Genomic DNA, 23,711 nt, shown 5'->3' on the forward strand with positions numbered 1-23,711 from the left:
TCCCAACTTGTTTATGGGGGCCTAGTACATCAGATTTCTTTGATCCATTATTTTTCTACAAGAGTGTGGGATAGAGAGTTCAAGGGTGATCAAGATTCTTGGAGAAAGAGCACCACTTAGCCCTTGGGGGATGTGACAACTAGGTTCGTGTGATCTCCTAAAGTTTTGATTTGAATTTTCTCAAAATTTTGTCTTTGTAAACATTTTAAAGGATAGCCTAGCCTAGACTTCAAGCTTTCTCTCGCATCAAACAGCACTCAAAATTTCCTCCTGTAGCAAAAGTTATAGGGATTTTCGTCCACATTTCTAACGCAATTTCACTACGGGAAATGCGGCCTAAGATTCTATTTATCTTTAAAGTTTTTCTTGCCCTAGAAAAATTTGTAAAATCTATAATAAATTATTAGATTTTATGATAAACAACATAAATACTTAGTTTACTTATTTAAAATAATTTTGACTAGTTTTCTATCAACTAGTTAATTTTCTCTTTATAAAATAGTTAAAAATCCAAAAATATATAAAATCACCAAAGATAGTTATTTCAAAATATATTTGAATTAAAATTTACTTTCTCATTAGTTGCTCCTTCAGGATTCAACCCTTACCCTACTCTAGGTAAGGAAAATCTGATAAATATTTTTGCATAAATCAGAGCCTTAAATGACTTATTTAACACAAATTCTGGTTTATCACTCCTTTTATATCTATATGTCTTTCTCCAGATACTTTGATCATATATTTATCTGAATCTCTATCTCTATCTCTAACTCTATATTTATTTGTAATTCTACCTCTATCTATAGATCTATCTCTATATATCTCTGTCTCTATCGCTCTATTTACATACACATATCTCTATAACTATAAAGCAAATTAGTGTACCCTTCTGCCCTCTGATTGGCTGAGAAGAGTTGGAGAGAGAGAAGAGAGTGAGAGAAGAGAGAGGGAGAGAGAAGAGAGTCAATTCTTCGACCCCGAGATCACTTGAATCGATCTCTTGAATCGATTCTTCGACCCCGAGATCTGTTTCTGCAAGAAAAAAAAATGAGTCACCCTCTTCTTCCGGAGCTTTGTCTCACCGTCTTCTTCCGGAGCGCGGCGTTGATGACTCTCAAATATGTCATCAAATAATTAAACTTTTTAGCTTTCATTCATCAAAATTATAATGTTAATTCATGCTAATATCATGCATATGCATCATTTTATGAAATTACTAACCCCACTTGATCCTTTGAATCAAGTGGAATACATTTAACATTTTATGGTTAGTAAACATTCAGAGACAGGTTAAGAAGATCAAGGAAAGAGACGAGCATCAAGAGGAGCGGGCGAAAATTCAAAGACGCAAAAATTACAAAAATGCCCCTAGGCATGACTTAAGAGAAACCTATAAATACACTCTTGAGAGTTGATTTTAGGTTGTCCAGAATTTCTCTCAAGGAAGCTAGGGCTTGGAGAGAAAGGATTTCTGCAGACCCTCCAAGGCTGATGAGTATTGGAGCTGGGAGAGAAGCAAGCTGAGGAGTAGCTGGAGCACGACGATCGTCGCCTTGCCCGGAAGGAGTGACACGAGGAGGCGTGAGCGTTTCAGTTTCAGTACAATCTTCTTCTCCCTTCTAAGACAATCAGAGTTGGGTTGAAGATCACAAGCTGTGTCTTCAGCATTTCCAATTTCTGTTGCTCCTTTGGTTACGCTTGATTTCGAATTTCATAGTTGATTGAATCGTTTCCCATTCTGTTCTAGCAAAAATTCCATTGTTCTTGCATCAGATCGTGAAATCCATCCCTGCAGAACTTCCCAACTGCTAGCAACCCAGGCAACAGCCTAGGTTGCCAGCAATCCAAGCCGCGGGGAACAACGCCGCACGCAGCAGCGCTGCGTGCAGCAAGCTCGCCCGCGCGCAGCAGCGCCGCGAGCAGGCTCGCCTGCGTAGGCGCTCGCGCGTGCACAAACACCCGCTGGGTGTTTGTGAAATTGCCCCAAAGGTTAAAGGCAAATCCTTAGTAAGGAAAGCCTTACTGAAGATTTGCTGCACCGAGACTTTTTAAGAAAGCTCTGTCGTTTGTATCGAAGATCGTTTACCAGAGTTTATACTTGAGTATTGAGATCCAAAAGAACTGATTTGATAGAAAGAATTCTTCTGATGTTTTTTGCCGTCTCCCTGTGGATCGACCCTCACTCACCCTAAGCTGTGAGGTTATAAATTTCGTTGTATAAGCTCAATCCTCACACGTATTAACTGCTAAACAACCAGTAAAAACACCCCAAAAATTGAGTTTATCAGGCGTTGGAAGAAGAAGACGACGTCGAGGAAGGGTGAGGAGCGGACATCGACGGGGAAGAACTCGCAGTCTTCTTCCGGAGCTTTGTCTCACCGTCTTCTTCCGGAGCGCGGCGGTGGAAGAACAAGTATATTTATCGAGGAAGGGTGAGGAGCGGACATCGCCGGGGAAGAACTCGCCAGCTGTTTATTTGGAGATATTTGGAGAATTAAATTTGGAGATATTTGGAGATATTGTTTCCTTCATTTACAGTTGTTTTTGTGATTTTATCTCTGCATTTGTTTTTCCTCATAGCGAATCATTTGGTCTTTAAATATTCGGTGATGATCTCCTTTACCTTCGATTAATTTTGAATGATGAACCCCACGGATTTTTGAATGCCCGGTTGCATTTTGGACGAGAAAAATTCTGTCAGAAATTAATTAAAAATAATTCAGGATTTTTGGTGGTTTCTTCTCTTACTATGTTCTTTAATGATCAAGCGGAGACCACATCTGCAGATATAAGACGGTAAATATTAACCTGCCAAAATTATTGCCACTTTTGCCAATATAAATTGCATGGGTCGAGGAATGTTTCCTTTGGGATGTTTTCTCATAGATACGCGACTTCCCTTGCTGTTTCAAAGTCAAGGAGTTTCAAGAATACAGCTGCCCGATTTTCTTTGGAATTTTTTCTGATGATTTAAACTTTTATCAGTCATTTATTACCATGAAATTCTATTCTGTTGCTTGCTCTTTCAATGCTCTTCATTTTATGTGAAAATCAATCTTCACGCGAAAATCATAAACTGCGTCACAAATTTTCTGTTTAATCTACGTTTTGATTCATTCTCTGTGGTAAGTTTAAAGATTTTCAGGTCTATTGCCTCTTTTGCCTACATTTATGCGTTCAATTCCAAACAGGTACTCCGCTAAAGACTGTGTAGAATCTTCCGCACTTTCAATTAAGCAAACCATTAATTGGGATTACATATTATCTTCTTTTATGGACTACATTTCCTCGATGAATACAACTATTTAAAAGGCCTGGTAAATTTTCCTAAACTCAATTTTCACTATCCTGTTGATTTTTTAATCTACTCTATGAGATTTTGAATATATATCAAAATTATTGATTTCTGAATCTATCTTTCTTCTGAAATTGTACCAACGGCATATGATGTTGAATTCCCTTCGATGATGTCTAACCAATCTTCAGTTCATCTCAATCTTCAATTTAATGACGATGTTGTTCCTTCACACCCGAATTAATGTTTGGCACACATTAGTCGTCTCTTTTCTTTAGGAAATGTGGAAAAATATAGTTTCATTTCACGTGACAATACAGTTGAAGAAATACATGTCAATGGGAAAAAACAAATTACTATTTTAATGCTCCTCTCTGCACTCTTTTCCGTACTCTTCCATTTAATACTCTTCCCTCCAATCTAATCTTCAAAACTATTAGTAGGTTACCAATGGCAACTGTTACCAATGGCAACCGTCGGGTCGAAAGAATTGCATATGGTCGATCAACGGGATCAACAAATGTGAGTACACTACTCGCCGCTACCCGCAATGTGCAAAATGTTCAACCACATTTTCTCAGAGTCATGAATGCATCATGTGCTTCGTGCGACGCAAAGTTTTGGATACAAGAACGCAAACCTGGTACCAGTCAGCAGAACCCTTTGTTCCACTTATGCTGCGGGGATGGTAAAATCACATTGCCAACATTTCCCAACCAGCCATCATTGCTTCTCGAGCTGCTCCAGGGCACGACGGAGGAGTCCAAACACTACCGCAATTTCATTCGAGCTTATAATTCAGCTTTCAGTTTCACATCGAGCGGTGCAAATTTTGACCGTACCCTTGCCGACATTTGTGTCGGTGTGTACACTTATCGAATCCAAGGTGCCGTCTACCATCAGATCTCAAATGCTTTGTTGCCCCCTGCTGGTCATGCTCCCTCTTTTGCTCAAATCTACATCTACGACACAGACTATCAAATAGAACGACGATGCTCAATCTTTCCTGATTTACATCACCGCATCCTTGAAAAGATCCACTACTGTCTGAATGTGGCCAACCCATTTGTTTCTCAATTCCAAGAATACAAAGAACAAGCACTGCTCACCGCATCCGCCCAAGAATTCGAGCTACGGGTTGGCGAGCCTTCCATCCCTGATAGACGTTATGATCAACCCAACGGCTCTGAAATTGCTGTTCTTATGACTGGCGATGGACATGAAGGAGACGGAAGGCGCATCATTGTTCTTCGCAAGAGTGGTGGAGGCCTGCAATTCGTGAATCAGCTGAACGGATATTATGATCCGCTCCACTTTGTGTTGCTATTCCCTTATGGTAGTCCGGGGTGGAGCCTGCAGCTAAAGGAAAGCGTCCAAGTGACAATGAATCAATTCTACGCCTACCACTTCATGGTTCATGACTCATCAAGAGTGCTTCATCTTTCTGGCAGGCTTTTCCAAGAATATGTTGTGGATGCTTATGCAAAAGTTGAAGAATCCCGATTACACTGGATTCGATGACACCAGGCAACGTTGCGTTCGAGCATCTATCGAGCGTTGGTTGATCAAGTTGCCACAAACAATGTTGCTATGCCTGCGGGGAGGATGATCGTTCTCCCACCTTCTTTTACAGGCGGCCCACACTACATGCAAGGGTTGTACCAGGACGCTATGGCCATCGTACGAAAGATGGGGAAGCCTGATTTATTTATCACAATGACTTGCAATCCAAAATGACCCGATATCACACAATCTATACTACCTGGCCAGAAGGCACAAGATCGATTCGATCTTTGCTGTCGTGTTTTTCGGTTGAAACTTAAGGAGCTCCTCCATTTGATAAATGAAAAGGAAGTATTCGGCAAAGTAAATGGTCGTGTGTATGTTGTCGAATTTCAGAAAGGTGGTCTCCCACACGCGCACATGTTGTGGGTATTGGATGCTCCATACAAGCCAAAGACCCCAGAGGACATTGATAAGATAGTGTGTGCTGAAATACCAGATCCCAGCGACAAGGATTTGTTTGACTGTGTGACAACACATATGATCCATGGCCCTTGCGGTTCTGCAAACCCAAAATCTCCATGTATGAAGGCAGGAAAGTGCTCTAAGAAGTTCCCAAAAGCATTCGTTGACTCCACACAAGTAAACAATGATGGGTACCCTCTCTACCTACAACGCAATAATGGTCGGGTCATCCAGAAGGGTTCGCATGTCATTGATAATCGCTGGGTTGTTCCATACAATAAATATTTGTGCAAGGCATTCAACTGTCACATTAACGTGGAAATCTGCTCTTCCATTCAGTCAGTGAAGTACCTGTACAAGTATGTCTACAAGGGCCACGATCGCATTCAAGCAAGAGTTTCTCCAACTTCCGCTATTACAGACTTTGGCGTTGGCAATAATCCTCAAAATAATGTACACGATGAAGCCCAACAGTATCTAGACGCACGATACGTATCTGCATCAGAGGCATTCTGGCGAATCTGCGAATTCAGTATGCAAAAAATGTATCCAACCGTATTTGCCCTACAAGTTCACGACGAGAATATGCAAACCGTGGTGTACGCAGAAGGAGAAACAATTAGTGAAGTCATGGATAGGTCGGAGCCCACGCCCCTCACAGAGTGGATGCGTTACAACCGGGAGCATCCGCAAGATAATCTAGCCAAACAGATGTTGTACTGTGACTTCCCTTCATATTACACGTGGAACGATTCCGCTCGACATTGGACACGACGTCAACGACAACAATGCATTGGAAGGGTGCACTTTGTGTGCCCTCGTGACAGTGCTCGATACTACCTCCGATTGATGCTTCATCATGCTCCAGGAGCTACATGTTACACAGATTTACGCACCGTTGCTGGTGTTGTCTACGACACATATCAACAAGCTGCAGCTGCTCGCGGCCTACTCCACTCTGATGCAGAGTTTGACAATGATCTCGCATTGGCATCAGGTGTCGCTTCTCCCCGTCAAGTTTGTGAGCTCTATGCGATGATGTTGCTCTACTGTGAAATCTCCAACCCACTTCTGCTTCTCCGAAAATACCTTGAACCAATGTCGGAGGACATTCGTTTAAACAGCCCGTCAGAAGACGCAAACCAGATACAATAAAAAGTACTGATCGCAATCGAGTCAATCCTCCACCACAATGGATCTTCGCTAGCAGCATTCCCAGGATTACCCCAAGGCGTCGAAGTTCCACCAATAGACGCCATAAGTAGGCCAAGTCATGGAAACAACATCGAGAATGCAATCCTTAGTGAAAAACCGTGGTGTACGCAGAAGGAGAAACAATTAGTGAAGTCATGGATAGGTCGGAGCCCACGCCCCTCACAGAGTGGATGCGTTACAACCGGGAGCATCCGCAAGATAATCTAGCCAAACAGATGTTGTACTGTGACTTCCCTTCATATTACACGTGGAACGATTCCGCTCGACATTGGACACGACGTCAACGACAACAATGCATTGGAAGGGTGCACTTTGTGTGCCCTCGTGACAGTGCTCGATACTACCTCCGATTGATGCTTCATCATGCTCCAGGAGCTACATGTTACACAGATTTACGCACCGTTGCTGGTGTTGTCTACGACACATATCAACAAGCTGCAGCTGCTCGCGGCCTACTCCACTCTGATGCAGAGTTTGACAATGATCTCGCATTGGCATCAGGTGTCGCTTCTCCCCGTCAAGTTTGTGAGCTCTATGCGATGATGTTGCTCTACTGTGAAATCTCCAACCCACTTCTGCTTCTCCGAAAATACCTTGAACCAATGTCGGAGGACATTCGTTTAAACAGCCCGTCAGAAGACGCAAACCAGATACAATAAAAAGTACTGATCGCAATCGAGTCAATCCTCCACCACAATGGATCTTCGCTAGCAGCATTCCCAGGATTACCCCAAGGCGTCGAAGTTCCACCAATAGACGCCATAAGTAGGCCAAGTCATGGAAACAACATCGAGAATGCAATCCTTAGTGAAAAACACCTACAAGGCATGCTAAATGAAGAACAAAGACAACTTTATGACGCAGTATTCAAAGCCATACAATTTCCAGAACGTGTTGAGGGGAATGTCTTCTTTGTTGATGGGCCTGGTGGATCTGGTAAGACGTTTCTCTACTCAGCTATTCTTGCAAAGATAAAGGCCTCTCGCCTCTCATCAATGTCCACTGCGACAAGTGGTATCGCGGCGCTCCTCCTCGAAGGAGGGCGAACATTGCACACCACATTCAAGATTCCTATTCTGGTAACTCATGTCTGAACATGTGGATTCTCACCTGATTCGATGATCGGCCGCCAAATTCTGTCAGCAAGTATTATAATTGTTGACGAAGCTCCAATGATGCACCGCCATGTTTACGAGACGCTCGATCGAAGTATTCGTGATTTGATGAAGACTATCGACCAATATTTGGAAAACGTTCCTTTCGGCGGCAAAGTTGTTGTGATGGGAGGCGACTTCAGACAAATGTTTCTAGTCATACAAAAAGGCTCGCGCGCAATGATCATCAACTCAGCCCTCAACCGAAGTGATGTATGGCGCCATTGCTCCGTTTTTCGGCTCAAAACAAATGTCTGCGTTTCACCAGACCAACGAGCATGGAGCGAGTTCTTACTTGCCGTTGGAGAAGGACGAGTTGGCCCAGATGTCTATCTTCCAAATGAGATCCGCCGCGTCTCCTCTCTATCAGATCTTATTACCCAAGTTTACGGTAACTTTAAAGATGACGATACTCAATTGTTAGCGAAAAAAATTTTAACCCCTCTGAACGATGATGTGGTTGCCGTCAACAACATGGTGCTCGACGTCTTCCCAGGTGAAGCAATGGAGTACTTAAGCTTTGACGCAATCCCCCCTGGAGAAGTCAATAACGAATCTCTGTATCCAACAGAGTTTCTGAACACAATTGATGATGCAACAATGCCGCTCCACAAACTCCGCCTTAAGATCAGATGCATCGTAATCCTTATCCGAAACCTGAACACTTTACAAGCCTATGCAACGGGACTAGGCTCCGAGTGGTTAGCTTTTTTCCAGCAATGGTGCAAGTCAGTATCGTTAGTCAAGGTAATTTCTACGGTGAAGTCCATCTCCTACCACGGATTGCGCTCTACCTGTCTCAATCAAGGCTTCCCTTCCGATTCAAGCGCCTTCAATTCCCAATTCGACTTGCCTTTGCAATGACGATTAATAAATCCCAAGGACAGACTCTCGACACAGTGGGGTTATATCTACCGAATCCACTATTCACTCATGGCCAACTCTATGTTGCCCTCTCAAGAACACGAATCGGTCCAGCAGGAATCGTGTACTGCGATGGTGGCACAAACCGCTCGCACGTGACTAATGTTGTTTACACAGAGATTTTCCAATAGTGGATGTTCAGTAAAAGATCGAAGATATGAGCATCTCCATTCTCAGTTACACTCTCAGGTACACTCTCAAACTCGCTCTCCACCACTTATTGCCATGATATCCCAAAGTCAACACAACTTAAATTCATCTTACATGAAGTGATCCTCATCATCATCACCAACATATACTTCATTTCCGTCAATATCGTCATGGGAAAATAACATCGCGTGAAAGAGGGCTCTTCCATGATTCGTACCTCCTTCACCTACAACCAAAGAAACAAGCAGACCCACGAGGTGATAAATAATACAGAAATTACTCAACATAAGAGACATAATATTTTACTATTCCTCGCTTTGACATACTTTTCTTATTACATGAGTCGGATAATTATCGAGAAGGTCATAAGTATGGAATATCGTTGGCGATAGCAATGGCAAGGCCACGACAAGACAGATGGACTGTGCATATTGTCAGATATGGACCAGGTAAGGTAAGCTCATTCATCCCATGTCACCTATACTTTTATTCTCTCTCATTGTCTACAATTCTCCCTATGGACAGCAAGGCCACTAAGCCACAACAACGAAGAAGACATAAGCAAATTTCCGAATATGCACCAGGTAAGTTCTGCTCAGACATCCCATGTCTTCTACAATCTTGGGATTTCCTCTTTCGGATGCTTTTTTGAATACTGTATTTCTTTCGAAACAGCAAAACTACACGGTTTCTAAGGCAACTGAACAATTTTTATTCAATTTCATCCTAATAACTCTTTGTTCTCTCCTTCCTCCCAGGTGGAAGGTCACGCTGAGGAAGTTATCTTTGACCATTTACATGCGACGGCTTTCCAATACACTCCACTGGGCCGGACAATACTTAGCTCACCCCAGAATGACAAAACAATTACTCAGCAGCATCTGCTGTACTACATATCAACTCATTACACTGACCCTAGAATGGTACTTTTAATTCCATCAAAATTATTTAATAAGACATGAGAATGTTTTTCTTATTTCACTTTGCCATCTTCAGGTCATCTCTGCAACGGGTGCTGTCAAACATCAAGACATTGTGGCTCAAGTGTATAATCCCACAACAACATCGCAGCTTCGGATTTTTTTACCACAATTGCTCTGAGTGGTTGCTCCGAGTGGCTGAAGATGGGATTGTTTATTGACCACGAATGCAGCTGACGGCGGAAATGTCCAGCGGCATTTTGTAAGGGTGGATCGAAGGACCACTCCGCGTTCCTCTGATGGATTATTCAAGTTTCTCAAAATCTGGTGATGATTTACTGTTAACATTTCTGATTGTAAGAATTTGAGATACTGATTTCCTTCTCTTCCAGGATGAGAACGGCCATGTTTTCTCCCTTCTCTCTCTTTACCTCGCGCGAGCATTGCGAGCGGGCCCCACTAGTATATATATATATATATCAATATCTATTCATACATCCATCTGTTTTTATGTCTATCTCTATATAGATCTTTTTTACTATTTAATACATCTATCTATCAAGTTCTATATCTATCTCTATATAGATCTATGTTTCTATCACTATCTCTATTTTAATCTATGTCCCTATCCATCTGTGTCACTATCTCTTTTTGTACCTGTATCTCTATCGCTATCTACTTTATCTATCTCTATCTATATCCCAATTTATATCTCTAGCTTTATCCTTATCTCTATGTGTATCTATCTCCATCTCAATCTCTATCTATCTCTGTATCTATCTCTATCTCTTTATCTACTAATATCTATTTATATCTCTGACTCAATCATCATCTTTATTTTTTTCTGTGGTCTATCTTTATTGCCATCTCTCTTTATATCTCTATACCTCTATCCTTATTTATATTTCTATCCCTTCCTATATCTCTATCTTTATCTCTCTCCATCTCTATCTATATTTATATATCTATCTCTATCTTAAACTATGTCAGTATTTCTACTTTTATATATGTCTCTCTCTATATCTACCTATCTTGATATCTATGTCTAATTTTATCAGTATCTTTCCCTCAATCATTATCTATCTATATCTCTATTTTTAAATATATATCGTTCTCTCTCTCTATCTCAATCTTGACCTCTATGGCTAACTCTTTCTTTATCTCTATCTCTCTCTTTCTATCTCTGACTCGATCTCTATCTCTCCCTTTTATGACTCGATCTTTATCTCAATTTGTATTTCTATCTCTATCTCTCCCTTTTATGACTCGATCTTTATCTCAATTTGTATTTCTATCTCTATGTATATCTCTATCTTTATCTCTACCTTTATTATTATCTTTAGCTTAATTTCTATCTTTATCTATGTCTCTCTCTATCACTACTCTGATCTCAATCTTTATCACTATGCCTATCTCTATTATTTGATCTATCTATATCTTTATTATTTGATCTATCTCTATCTATCTCTATATTTCTATATCTATGTCTTATCTATCACTATACCTTTCTTCTCTGGCTATCTCGATCACTATCTCTGCCTCTATCTCTTTCTGTCTATCTAGATCTATCTCTACCCCTATCTATATCTCTGTCTATCTCTAAATCTCTCTATGTTTATCTACCTGTACATTAGTGTCCCTTTATCTCTACCTATAACATTATCTCTATTTCTATCTTTATCGATATCCTCATCTCAGTCTTCAGCTGAGTCGACACATCAATGTTTATCTCTATCTTTATATATGTATATATATATTTATTTATTTCTATCTCTATCTCTTTCTGTCTCTATCTCTTTTTTATCTCTATCTCTATCCCAATATATATTTTTATCCATAGCTCTATCTCTTTCTCAACTTCAATCAATGTCTCTCTCGCTCAATCTCTATCTGTACTTTAATCAATGTCCCTCTCTGCCTATCTTAATTCAGTCAATGTCTCTCTCTATCTATCTCTATCTCTATGTCTATTGTTATCACTATTTCTACTTATCTCTATCTCTTTGTTTATCTCTATCTTTTTCTCCCATTCTCTATCTATATCTCTATTGATTGTCAAAGATAGTAAAACGAAACGCGGGACGACGGGGCCATGGGGGGGTGTTAGGCACGTTGGGCAACCAGATTCTGTGTAGGCTGTGGTAGTGGATGTCCAGAGGCACAACGGGACCGTCACCACTGAGCAATGTTGGGATCGAGGCCGAGGGCGATCGTAGGTCCACGACAGGGCAGCGAGACCACACTCTGGGCATCAGGTGAGTTTGTGTAGACAATAGGGCACGCAAGATGAGGACAGGCACCGTGGCTTGAACGTTGGAAATTAGTAACTTACAATCAGAGGCCCAATAGACTAACGACGTCCGCGGGTCCGTAGATGAGCAAACTTGCATGACCAACACGTTGTAAACATTTGATGAGTGGAGAAATCAGTCCAACCGGGATGAATGCCACAATTCCAAGCGGTTAATGAACCATGGATTTTGCACCCACAACCAGAGTGTCTGAGGCGGTCCAGTAGCTCGCTGATAGAGGGTGCGTGATGTCGAACTTCATCGAAGATGTCACACGGCGGATAATTCCCAAATAGGATGTAACTACATGATGTCATGTGACCCAGGCGAAGTGTATGTGCAGGACTGAGTAATGGGAACTTTACGAATTCCAAATTCTGGGGTGGGGACCGATGAAAGTGATGGTGACCTTCTGACCATCGTCAGTGCGACGACGGTGGCTACGGCGCCGAATGGAATAATTCCGTTGATGCTCATACATAACAAACGGGCTCAACCCGTACCTAAGAGATCACTCAACTCGTAGTCTTCTCGATAAATTCTCTCACCTAAACTAACCCGAGCACGATGGAGTGCAGCCGAGAACTAAACTGTAGAAAGTAATGTGACGGATGAGCAAGGGAATGGCGTACCTCATCGGTGGCATTGTTAGTCGTTGGTACCTTCATCAACGTGAGCCAGTAAGGGCAGGTGTGGTGGATGGGTGAGAGAGACGGGCACAACACAACTTGACATGCAGCGGAAATGCGTGCTGGAGCGTGGTGTCAAAGGAGAGGTGAGGATGAATGGGAGGCAGAACAGAAACAACACGACGAATGATAAAGGCCCAACGAAAGCGTCTCTATCGACGGATCAGTGCAACTGATACTGGTCAAAGATGTCCGTTCTTGTGGGAGCGACGTTTGCGTAGAACTCGAACGCGGGCAGCAGTAGCAATAAGGGCAGCGACACGGCTAAGCAATAGTTGCAAGTGCTGCGAGAGTGCGATCTCGGGCGATCACGCCACATTTGCAGATGGCTACAACAACTGTCGCAGGTAGAGTAGGGTGTGACACGGTTGTGGGGCAGGCAGAGACGGTGGCAGAGCACCTGGTGTGGAGTAGGCACAATGCAGTCATCTAATAGGGAGTTGGCAGTGGTACAAAACTCCCTCGGTGGTGTGTCGACAATGCGTCCACGTGCAATAGACAGATGATAGATGCATCTATGTTGGCGTGAGTGCAGTGGTCTGCAAATAGTGTCGCGACATGAGATGTCTCTAGTGGCCAGACATTGTGGCGGTTAAAATCGTCTGTTGGTCAATGCGATCGGGCTAGAGAAATTGCAAAAACACCCGTTGGTGACCTAGAGAAACAGATGGCTTGCGAAGTGCCCGTTCAAAACCCTCACAAACTTGTGGTCAGCGTCGATGTATCCCAGGCAACACTTAGGCAGTAGGTACGCGACGCTAAGGCGACCGTCAGCTTGGCATCTAGCAAGATTCGGCCGGTCGTTGGCACGGACGATCCCAAGAGAACTGCTGGCGAGATGACAGAACGGGACAGCAAGGTTGACGGGTTGCGGTCAGGACTCGTCAGTTGGCGATGTAACATTCACATGAATGTGCCCACTTTATCTTTTGTGTGACAAAACAGTGCACGGACGATCTGCGGGGTTGAGCAAACAAAGCAGCGCTGCCACAAGGATGACAATGACCACGTATCGTCCCTTTCAGTTTTGCTTCTTGCCTTCTAGCCCTTCTCTCGTCCTCTTCTTCTCCTCTCCTTTCCTTCTTCTTCCCTCTCTCGTGAGATCTAGTTCTGAAGGAAAATACCTGCCACAATGGAAAACCAGATCTGAGTCTTGACGCCCCCATCATGGCCTTACATATAGGGCCATGATGGGCCCATTACATAGAACCCATTATGTGGCCCTTATGATTTGGGACCCCATTTTACAACAGTTAAAATTAAAATAAAAAAAAGAAAATAGATTTTAAGAAAACACAAATAGGTTCTAACACGGAATGACACATGACACGACAAGACACGACGAGAACAAACATGGTAAAATGAGGAATTAATGAGCATGAACCGATGAAGATAAAAATGAGAAGATTACGGACGTGCTTCACCTGGGGTACTTAAACCAGGGTGCCATCACTATCACTTTGGCATGCCGGTTGGGCTGGACATGGACCGACGGAGCTGTCGATGACGATGAAGATAGCTCCGTAGGCATCTTGTGAAGATCGGATTGGTGTGTTCCATCAGCACGATCCGGTCATTATCGATAAGGTGTGGGGGGGGGGGAAATGATATGTTGTCATCCACGGTGAGGCAACCACATTTGGGTGAAGAGGCGGTGGGTGGGAACTACTACAATAGTTGATCGGTGCTATGTCAACTTGTCAACAGACTTACGGAGTTGTAGTCGAGTGAGGCGGGCTGTCAAAACCTGACAGGACGTTGTTTGGGTCTGGGCAAAGGGTGGTCGTAACAGCTTCTCACGCCTCTCATAGGAGTGAGTCATGTCGAGGCACCACTGGTAAAAACAGGTCACTTGACTTCCTCGAGGTGGCTCAATGACTGGCCAACGGCTATAATGTCCAAGGAGAGGGGAGGGAACCTCTCGTGGAGCTTTATTTTGGTAGATAAGTTTGGTTCTGCAGAGGGTAGCAATCAGGAAGCATCCGACAAAATTAGTGTGGGTTCCGTGATGAGCCTGCTACTAGAACGACTTGGCAACGGGGAGCTCCAGGCGGTAAGCACCTTCATTGGATGTCGACCTAACAAAGAAACATACGTACTCTAGGGGAACCCACTCTAGGGGAAAGGATGACGGGAACCCACTCTAGGGGAACAATGTTATCTTTCTCAAAACAAAAATACTTCTTTTATGTTCAGAAAAAAACCCCAGCCAGAAAAACATTCGATACTCTTTTTTCAAAGCTCTCTAATTCCCTTGTGACCCTACCCCTCTCCTTTTCAAGTAAAAAGAGGGGTGTGCTTATGGGTGCCCTAATGGGCGCCCTTTAGGGGGAGAAGCCAGATGGGCTTTGACACATGCGTGTTTACTTAATATAATCATATTTACATGTATATTTGCATTAAATCACTCATATTTGCATGTTATCAAACATAATATGATTAAATATATTTTGAAAATAATTTTTGGAATTTTCTGGATTTTTTGGGATTTCTTTAACATTATATTCTAAAAGAATATAACTTTTGAGACAGAATATGATTTTTCTTGAACTTTTCAACATTATATTTCGAAATATATAAATTTTCTAAGTCACAATATAAAGTTATGTGTATTTTTGGGATTTTATGTTATGTAATATGAATTTTTAAAGTATGTTTGGTGCAGGGTGACGTGGCGCACTCGTCCACTCATTCAAAACAAAAGAGAAAGGAAAAAAGAAGAAAGGGGGTAACGTGGTGTGCTGACGCACTACCACGTCATCCTCGAGAAAGAATTTTTAAAATGTTTTTCCTTTGTTTTTTGTCCTTTTTCTAGGTACATGTGGCACGGAATACGCAAATCGCCCGCACGGAATACAAATAGCGAAGAACCAAGGGCTAGGATTGGCTAAACTTTAAACGGCCATAACTTTTGATCTACAACTGTGATTGAGCTGAAGTTTTCAGCATTGCTTTGTCTTTCCCTTCGCTTTCCATCTATATCCTCCAATCTATAAATAGAGGCCTGGATCATTGTGAAATTCATCTTGAACTTGCTTCCTACTTGTGTGGCCTGCATGAAAGATAGTGAGTTTTGAGATCCATCAAGTGTGTTCTTGGTGTCTTGGCTGTGTGGGAAGAAGCATAAGAGAAGGGGGGGGGCTTATCGGCACTCACGAATCACCGTGATCCTGGTGGAATGTAAGGATCTAAGGTAAGTGTCTTCGCATTATGTTGTTTCTCTCCTGACATCATCGTTATCATAATTATAGTTTTTTATCAACTTTTCATTTATGATTTCACTTATGTCCCATTATCTCGTCTCTATCTTTACCGTCATACCATTCACGCATCCAATCATTATTGTATCTGTCACACCGTCTACCTTATTCTTGTAACACTTCGCGTAATTCTACTTATATTATATTGGTATCATGACGTAGGACGACTATGGGATGGACGATTTAGGGCGGATGACGAGGCTATGGGTAGGAATGGGTAAGGGATAAAACAATCCACAGAAATCACGGTCGATTCTCGGACTTAAAACCGATGAAATCTGGTGGTGCAGCTCCCCTTATCGAGGGCGGAGTACTGTCTTCCCCACCGCGACGATGCCTAAGCACCGAAATCAATACCTCGAATTCACGCCGCGAAGAAACACTCGAGAAAAGGAGAGAAGAAGAGGAAATCCAAGTCTAATTCTGACGGTGGAAACTTCCGAGAAAATACTGAGCGGAGAACACGCCGACACCACAGGGTTCAGGTATACCTCAGCACCGTAGTGCGTGTAGAGGCTGCAGGTAATTCTGCTCGTGGCGGCGAAGGCGGCGTGATACTGAACGGGCGCTCGGGCGTTGTCCGCCCTGGTTGGCGTTATGGCGAAGCGGGACGCCGGGTCGGGCGCGACGAACTCCCGCGCGCGCTCGCGCGCTCGGGTGCGCTGAGCGCACGGAGCAGCACAGAGCAGCGCGCGCGGGCGCGGAGCGCGCGGAGCGTCTGCGCGCGCGCGGAGTGCGCGGAGTGCGGCGGAGCGCACCCGAGCGCACGCGGCTTGAGGCGCCGCCGACGGCGCGCAGCGCCGAGCGACCGCGGCGTACGGAGGCGCACGGCGGCGCGCGGGGATGGCACGCGGTGGCGTGCGGTCGCGGCGTGTGACCGCGCGGCGCGCGGTGATGACGACGCGGCGGCAGCGCGCGCAGCAGCGGCGGCGGTATGGCGGCGGCGGCGACGACGGTGATGACGACGACGACGGCGACGACGGGGAAGGTTAGGGCAAGATGAGGGGTAGGGCAATCCTCCAAGAAGAGTTAGAAAGAAAACTCAATTCTTGAATTATGATTGCCTAATGAGTTCTTGAAACAAATGACCTTATATAGGCCTTGGAGGAAAGAGAAAATAACTAGAAAATAAGACGCAAGGGAAAACGTGCATCACGTCACGCCAAAGGGCAGTTGTGGATCTGCCTTTGGCGTCGTGTCATGACGCGCGTGGAGACGTGCGCGGGTGGTGACGTGGCGGACGACGGTTGTGGCGTGTTGACTTCTTCGTTGACTCCTGTTGACCGAGGTGGGTTGACTTCTGTTGACTTCATCTTTGGATCCGTAACGTCTGTGTTGACCCCGACTGCCTGCGGTGACGTGTCCCAGGCTGATGCATTGGCGTCCTCGCCATCATATCATTATCTCACCTATTCTATTCTCTTATTTATCTCTTCTCGTACTGAGAATCACTAAAGTGAGAAAATTAAATCCGTAATCATCGTTCCCTATGGATAGGATGCGTACTCATCACTAAGTATTCTAAAATACGGTTAAATATAATTTTATTGAATAATCTCATTTACCAACGACGAATTTAAACCCCAAAAATTGAGATTATCAGGCTTCCCCCCTAAGGGTCCTTTAGAAGGAGAATCCAAACATTGGCTCCCCCCTTAAAGGGTGTGAACAAACAATACAAACAAGCAAGATACGCATGGGGGAGGCCCGTACACACTCAGGAGGGGGCCTACCTATATTCAAAGGAAACGACGAGATAATACCAAAACAACGCAAGGAGGGAGGCCCGTGCACGAGAAGGGCCTCCATAAAACCAAAAGAAGACATAAAAACATACTAAAACGATGTGAATGCAGTTTCTCAAACCTGGTAGTGAAAACTCGGGTTCTTCACGTTGGCTTGGGCTCTATGACACAACTGATGATGAGTCTAGACGTGCTCGACTGGATGGTCGTCCATCAAAATGCACACGATCGGATTGCTGATGATCAGACAGCTGATTGGGACTCCACAATTATCAATCGAACAGTCATAAATCACCATGCACTTGGTGATCGAGCGGCCCTAAAAATGGTACTTCTATTTGTCTCTTACCTTGAGTAAGCCTTGTGAAACAAGACTTGAGAGTGCCATTCTAGGGTTTTTCTCTTCTTCAAAAAGTGAGTTCTTCCCTCATTTGTGCAATTTTCATGTCATTTGCAACTCGCTGAGCCCCGACCAAAATTTACGGGCTCACAAAGTGAGATTAGGGTGTGGGAGCATCACCAAGGGAGGTAAGTCCTAGATCTTTTAATTAGGGTTTTTAATTATTTCTATTTCATTTCTCTCATCTTATCATCATTCCCACGTCCTAGCTTACATTTTGTCATTCTTTTTTATATGTTCTTAGTACATAAGACTAGGAATTAAGAGCCTATATATAAAATCTACAATCCATAATCATTATGTATCCCTAGTTATATCTTCTTACACAATTTTTTACCTTAACATTTTTCTTAACCCATTTAACTACTTTAAAAGAAATCTAGATCACATATCCCTCTATGTGCTTTGAATTTTTATATGTTCTTGCCCACCATTTACATTTGTTTATTATGAATTAATGATATGATATTTTAGTGCCATTGTCTTGAAATTACACAACCGCTAGGGTAACCCCTAAATTTTGACTTATCAGAGTTGCATCAAATCTGGAATGTAATGGGCTATTAGAGGACAAGTGTTTATAGGAGCTTGGATCAATTAAGGCCTATTAAGGTTTAACATGTTTTATATTCATTATAGGGGTTCCACTAAAATTTATCAATCCAACCCTCTCAAGTGTTCTGATGTATCCAAATTCATGCTCGGAATTTAACATTTTTGATGTTTATATAATGGAATTAACATACATATTTCATGATATAGGATAAAAAGTTCTGTTTTCGTTTCATGCATTTGTTCATATATGTAAATTTCCTATTTCTAAGGAATTTTGTAGGAATATGACATAATAAGTAAATTGTTGATAAAGTAGAAAGAAAAAGTAATTATAATAAACCCTGAAGAAGATGTCAGGGGCTATGGCCATAGTTGCTGCCTGACCCCTAAGGGCCCTGAAGGATCACAACTGCAAGCACAAACGCAGCCATAGCCTCCCATGGCAGCACCTCAGGTATGCACATCGTCATGCCTCGTGAATGGATGCAAGATAAGTTCTTCTCTCTCTCTTTTAATTCAAATGTAATATTGGTTTGATAGTTATATACCAGTGTTGCATTTTAATTCTTTGATATGGGATTGCGATAACTTGAAACTTGAGAAGAATGTGGGCTGGGCTAGCGAAAAAATATAAAATATGTTAACTAAGCCCATGGGCTGCAGCACGAATAAATAATACAGAAATGCAAATTTCAGCCTTCACACAGCCCAGGTCCAAGCCCATGTCAGCATGGGCTATTCTTAAAGCTCATGTTCTAAACTTTACTATTGATCTTCTTTAAGAAGATGGAATGGTCAAGATCCATTTCCGTTATTTTTAATATTTATTTCTCTGTATTAGAGGATGACTTAGTAGCAGGTGATGACATAGATGAATGAAAAATCGCCATTGGGAGGAAGGAGCTGACGTGGGTAATGCTGAGTGGATGGGGATCACCAAAATTTAAGGGGGTCCATGGCTATGATTTAATCGTAGACGTTGAATCATTTTCTTTAGTTCAGATGCTGAACCTTAGCAGCGGGAAAGGAGTCTATCTATCTGCCTAGCTTTGGTAGATTTCCCTCAACGCAATCCACAAACTGAAATTCCACGAATCCCGTCGGTGGATAAGTCCGACATGGATCTAACGACTCAAGATCATGGGTGGCTTCTTCTACCTCTAGTCCCCATCTCTGTCGCCAACACCCAGGTTCTGGCAATGAGAGGACAGATATCCACTCATTCATCACCGAAAAAGAGGGATGATTGATATCATATCTGCCAAGCATGTGATTGGAGCCTTCCTATCCCATAAAATCGGAATTGAGGTGGCCAAAATCTCATCTTTCTCACCACATTTGAATCTGAACATTCAAATTTAAAACAAGGGAGGGGAATATCCTCCGTAATTTTGTTTTTTTCGATTCTCTCGGTTAACAGTGGTGAAAAGGGATGTGACCTGAAGAGAGATATTGGAAAGAGTGTTAGGATAAGATAAGAATTATGTGACTAACCTGGAGGATGATGCAGTTGCTCTTGGGAGGTTTGACGCTGATGTTGACCAGCCATATGATGCTGAGATCTGGTACGCTACAACATACATTCATATACTTTACTATTTTTTTAATGAAAATGAGGGAATATGAAAACAGAAACTAAAGAAATGGTTCAAAAAATATGCATTTTCTTCTTTTGCCCAATTCGTTGAACATTTAATCCGCATTGCTGCCTAAACAGATTTAGTTAATTTTTCTTAACCGCGCGCCGTCAACGCTTCCTCTCTCAGCAGACGAGCACCTCCAGGGCCGCTCGTGTGTTGTGCCCCTCCACGCGCTCGTGGTGGAATCTCCCCTGGCCTGAGCCAGTTGTTGTCTTCCGCTCAACCCGATCGCCGACGTGTGATTTTCTCCTCTATTGGATCACGGGGGCCACCCTCCTCCTGGCCTGCCTGGTCCGCCTACGCCAACCTCGTCCTCCTTTCCCTCCCCCCCCCTCCATGGGGAGTCGGCCACGTTGCTGCGCGTGCTTGCGCTCCAGCCGACCATGCCGCTTGTGTTGACACCGCGGCTGCGCTCTGGGACTACTGTGCCTTGGTCGCCCGTCAAAGGGCAGGCCTCTGTCCTGGGCTGACTGTTTGACATGTGAGCGGGCGTGGGTTCTTCTCGCCTGCCAGTTGATATCGGAGCATCCCCAGGTACCACTCCATCATCCCCCATTACGATTACAGTATCATTACTCCCTGCATTGCTGTCGTCCACTGTCATTTTCTGCTGCCGCCTAGTTTCAACCACTGAATAGGTTAGCCACCCCCTTTTCGAATGATAGGATTCTTTGAGATAGACGAGCTGATCACAGGTGTCGGAGGTGAACTCTTCCGGGCCGTCACACGCCCCTCTCGTCGTGCTAGATCGTGTAGTTCTCGCGGGTCGTTCGGAGTCAAATTGGATCTAGGCGTTCTCTTGGGGGTATACTGAATCATCGCCCCTCCCTCGGCCCGACCTCGTTGCTCTAAGAGGACTTTTAACGTGCATTCATCTTCATAATTGGCACGCATCGAACCTTACACTGTGACATAACACGCGCCGTCGATCCGGGCGTTACCGTGTTACATCAAAATTAAAGACATTAAATAATCGTTAAATTTAAAAATCCTGAAAATATAGTAAAAAAACAAGAAATCACCATTTAAAGAATATTAAATCGTTACAGGATTTTATTGAATTTCATGATTTAAATCCTAAATTATCACATTCAATTATTCCAAAAATCTATGCATTTTCTAAGTTAAGGACTTTTATTGACATCAAATTAATTAACTCTTAATTTATTTTGGTAACTAAAATAAAATACATATTTTTCCTGATTGTTAGGGAATTTTGTTGACATTAAATAATTTAACATTTAAATTATTTAACTCAAATAAAGGGAAATTTATGATTTCTAAATTATATGTACGATTTATTTGAATTTAAAAAATTTAAATTTTAATTATTCATGTCAAGATATTAATAATATAATTTTCCTTATTGTTAAAGAAATTTTCAAAATTTAATTCACGGCTAGAATAATTTATTTCTAAATTATTTAAGGTCAAATAAAACTTCTGTTTTTACCACAAATGAATATAGCTTAAATATAATTCATTTCAAAAATATTTGTGTAGCCCAAGGTTAATGGGCTTGCTGATTGAGTGACCATCCTTGGTTGGAATCTCCATGGGTGCATTTTAACAAAAACTAATTTTGTTGTCAATTGCGGGACACTCACCACGTAGGATGTCCAGCAGGATGTGTCTAGGTATTGCCCACCTGTTTGAACATGTGGCTTGCCAATAGCGGATCGATTCTAATCTGGTCTGCATTAGGTGGCGTCCCTATAGGCACGGGCGATTCCCCCCTTTATAGGGCAGTTATTGGTTCATTTTGGATTGGTCAACCTGGTGCTAGGCCACAGTTGAACATGCACCATTCAGGCTGCACAGGGGTCCATTTTGCCCTAAGCAGGTCCTAGCCCTGTTTAGGCTGAAGGGGGGCCCATTCTGGCCTATACATACTGTGTTCATCCACTAAATAGAGTTCATTCAAGGTTTAGAAAGCTTAGAATGGGACAAGGCAGGCATCCAAATAGAGATACCAAAATAGCGTGAAAACCATCCTCGTGCACCTCATATTGAATGATTTTGATTCTGTTCTTCATCCAAATCAAGTCAGAATCTGGCTCTGATACCACTATTGGGTTCTAAAGGCCTTGATTTAGATGAACTACCCAAAACAATCCGCAGCAAAAGACTTTGATGGAGAGTAACAACATCAACAAAATCATGCAATGAATCCCCTTGTGACGGATCATAGTCGTGATTCCATCGATCCTTGAACGAGTCGTGTGGAGGTGCTTATGTGTGCAGCCTCTAGAAGTATGCATGCAGTCCTCAGCATTTCAAATCTCCTCCTTCACATTGATGAGCTCCGTTCAACCTGTGTCACTGTTGTTATGCCATCCCAATCACATTAGAAATGGAGAGGAGCCATGGGAAGTAGGGGGTAGAAGGGGAAGGCCCTTGGAAAATTCTAGCCTAGGTGACTTTCATTCAAAGACTTCCCCTATTTATACTTAATGGATATTTTTTACAAAAACCCCAAAATCCCTATCTATATATTTGAATATACGAAAGACCTTTTGTGTGTGACCCTTTAGGCTGGTGTATTAGTCTAGTTAACAACTCTAGTGGCCCAATAACCTTATTGGCCTTAAAAATTAATTAACTATATCATCATATAAATAATCAATGTTGGATCAATTTAACACTATAGGTTGAGTTTAACCTTATTGGCCCAATAACCTTATAGGTTGAGTTTCCAATTGTAGGGTGCCAAGCTACACGTTGTGCTTTAGAAGATACAAAGGAGCTCGCATTGACTCACTCATAGAACATGTTCGTCATCAATTTAACCTTATTGGCCCAGTACCTTAGGTTGAGTTTTGAACCTTATTGGCCCAATAACCTTATAGGTTGAGTTTACAACTTTAGGGAGCCAAGCTAGACGTCGTGCTTTAGAAGATACAAAGGAGCGCACATTGACTCAGTCATAGAATATGTTCGTCATCAGTTACCATGTAAATGTAGTCCTCCATTCATTTGACACTCCTAGGGTGACTTAGGGTATGGTCAATTGTCAAACCCTAATCAGTCATCCAATTTAGTAGTAATGCGTTCAAAAATCATTAGACAACTCTTCTCCGATATTTTAGTGCCATGGCCAAGGACTTCATCCCATTGCCTTCCTTGAGCTAGCTCCAATTATACCAAGGGTGGAGAATTCCATATTGACAGTTTAATCATCTTCATGATCTTCTTGATGCACAAGAACTAAGACCATTTAAAATCCCATGCCTAGGGACTCGTAGGTCATAGTCAAAGTACAACTGTCTATCCACAAGAGGTGTTTAGCGTTTCAGGTCTCAAGACCGTTTACACAAGTGTTACATGAAAAAACAAGATTGACAGTTTTGTAGATTACCATTCAGGTATTCGTAAATATTAATTCATTAAACTCTTTCAACTAAAGGGCTCCTACTATGTATCCTTAGTGTCTCTACACTAAGGACTACGAGACCCGCCCTATCATATGAGTGAGGCTAGATAGTGCTATTTTATCTTGGATACT

General features: G+C 42.7%; 3 protein-coding genes across 3 annotated transcripts; all 3 read left to right on the forward strand.

Annotated features, from left to right (window-relative positions):
- The first annotated feature begins 3,745 nt into the window (after nt 1-3,745).
- On the forward strand, nt 3,746-4,816 carry LOC144706046 (uncharacterized). Its single transcript, XM_078578917.1, has one exon. It carries the CDS (start codon nt 3,746-3,748, stop codon nt 4,814-4,816), a length of 1,071 nt encoding a protein of 356 aa, XP_078435043.1.
- A 402-nt stretch (nt 4,817-5,218) lies between these two features.
- Nucleotides 5,219-6,418, forward strand: LOC144706047 (uncharacterized). The gene has a single exon (XM_078578918.1). It carries the CDS (start codon nt 5,219-5,221, stop codon nt 6,416-6,418), a length of 1,200 nt encoding a protein of 399 aa, XP_078435044.1.
- Nucleotides 6,419-6,612: 194 nt separating this feature from the next.
- Nucleotides 6,613-7,137, forward strand: LOC144706048 (uncharacterized). The gene has a single exon (XM_078578919.1). The coding sequence runs from the start codon at nt 6,613-6,615 to the stop codon at nt 7,135-7,137; it is 525 nt and encodes a 174-aa protein (XP_078435045.1).
- Nucleotides 7,138-23,711: the final 16,574 nt, after the last annotated feature.

This window comes from Wolffia australiana, chromosome 7 (assembly GCF_029677425.1).
Source record: "Wolffia australiana isolate 7733 chromosome 7, ASM2967742v1".
In the NCBI taxonomy this organism is placed as follows: domain Eukaryota; kingdom Viridiplantae; phylum Streptophyta; class Magnoliopsida; order Alismatales; family Araceae; genus Wolffia; species Wolffia australiana.

Bases quoted from the DNA above. Each gene is read 5' to 3' on its own strand.
- LOC144706047 (XM_078578918.1), top strand. From the start codon at position 5,219: ATGTTGTGGGTATTGGATGCTCCATACAAGCCAAAGACCCCAGAGGAC.
- LOC144706046 (XM_078578917.1), top strand. From the start codon at position 3,746: ATGGCAACTGTTACCAATGGCAACCGTCGGGTCGAAAGAATTGCATAT.
- LOC144706048 (XM_078578919.1), top strand. From the start codon at position 6,613: ATGGATAGGTCGGAGCCCACGCCCCTCACAGAGTGGATGCGTTACAAC.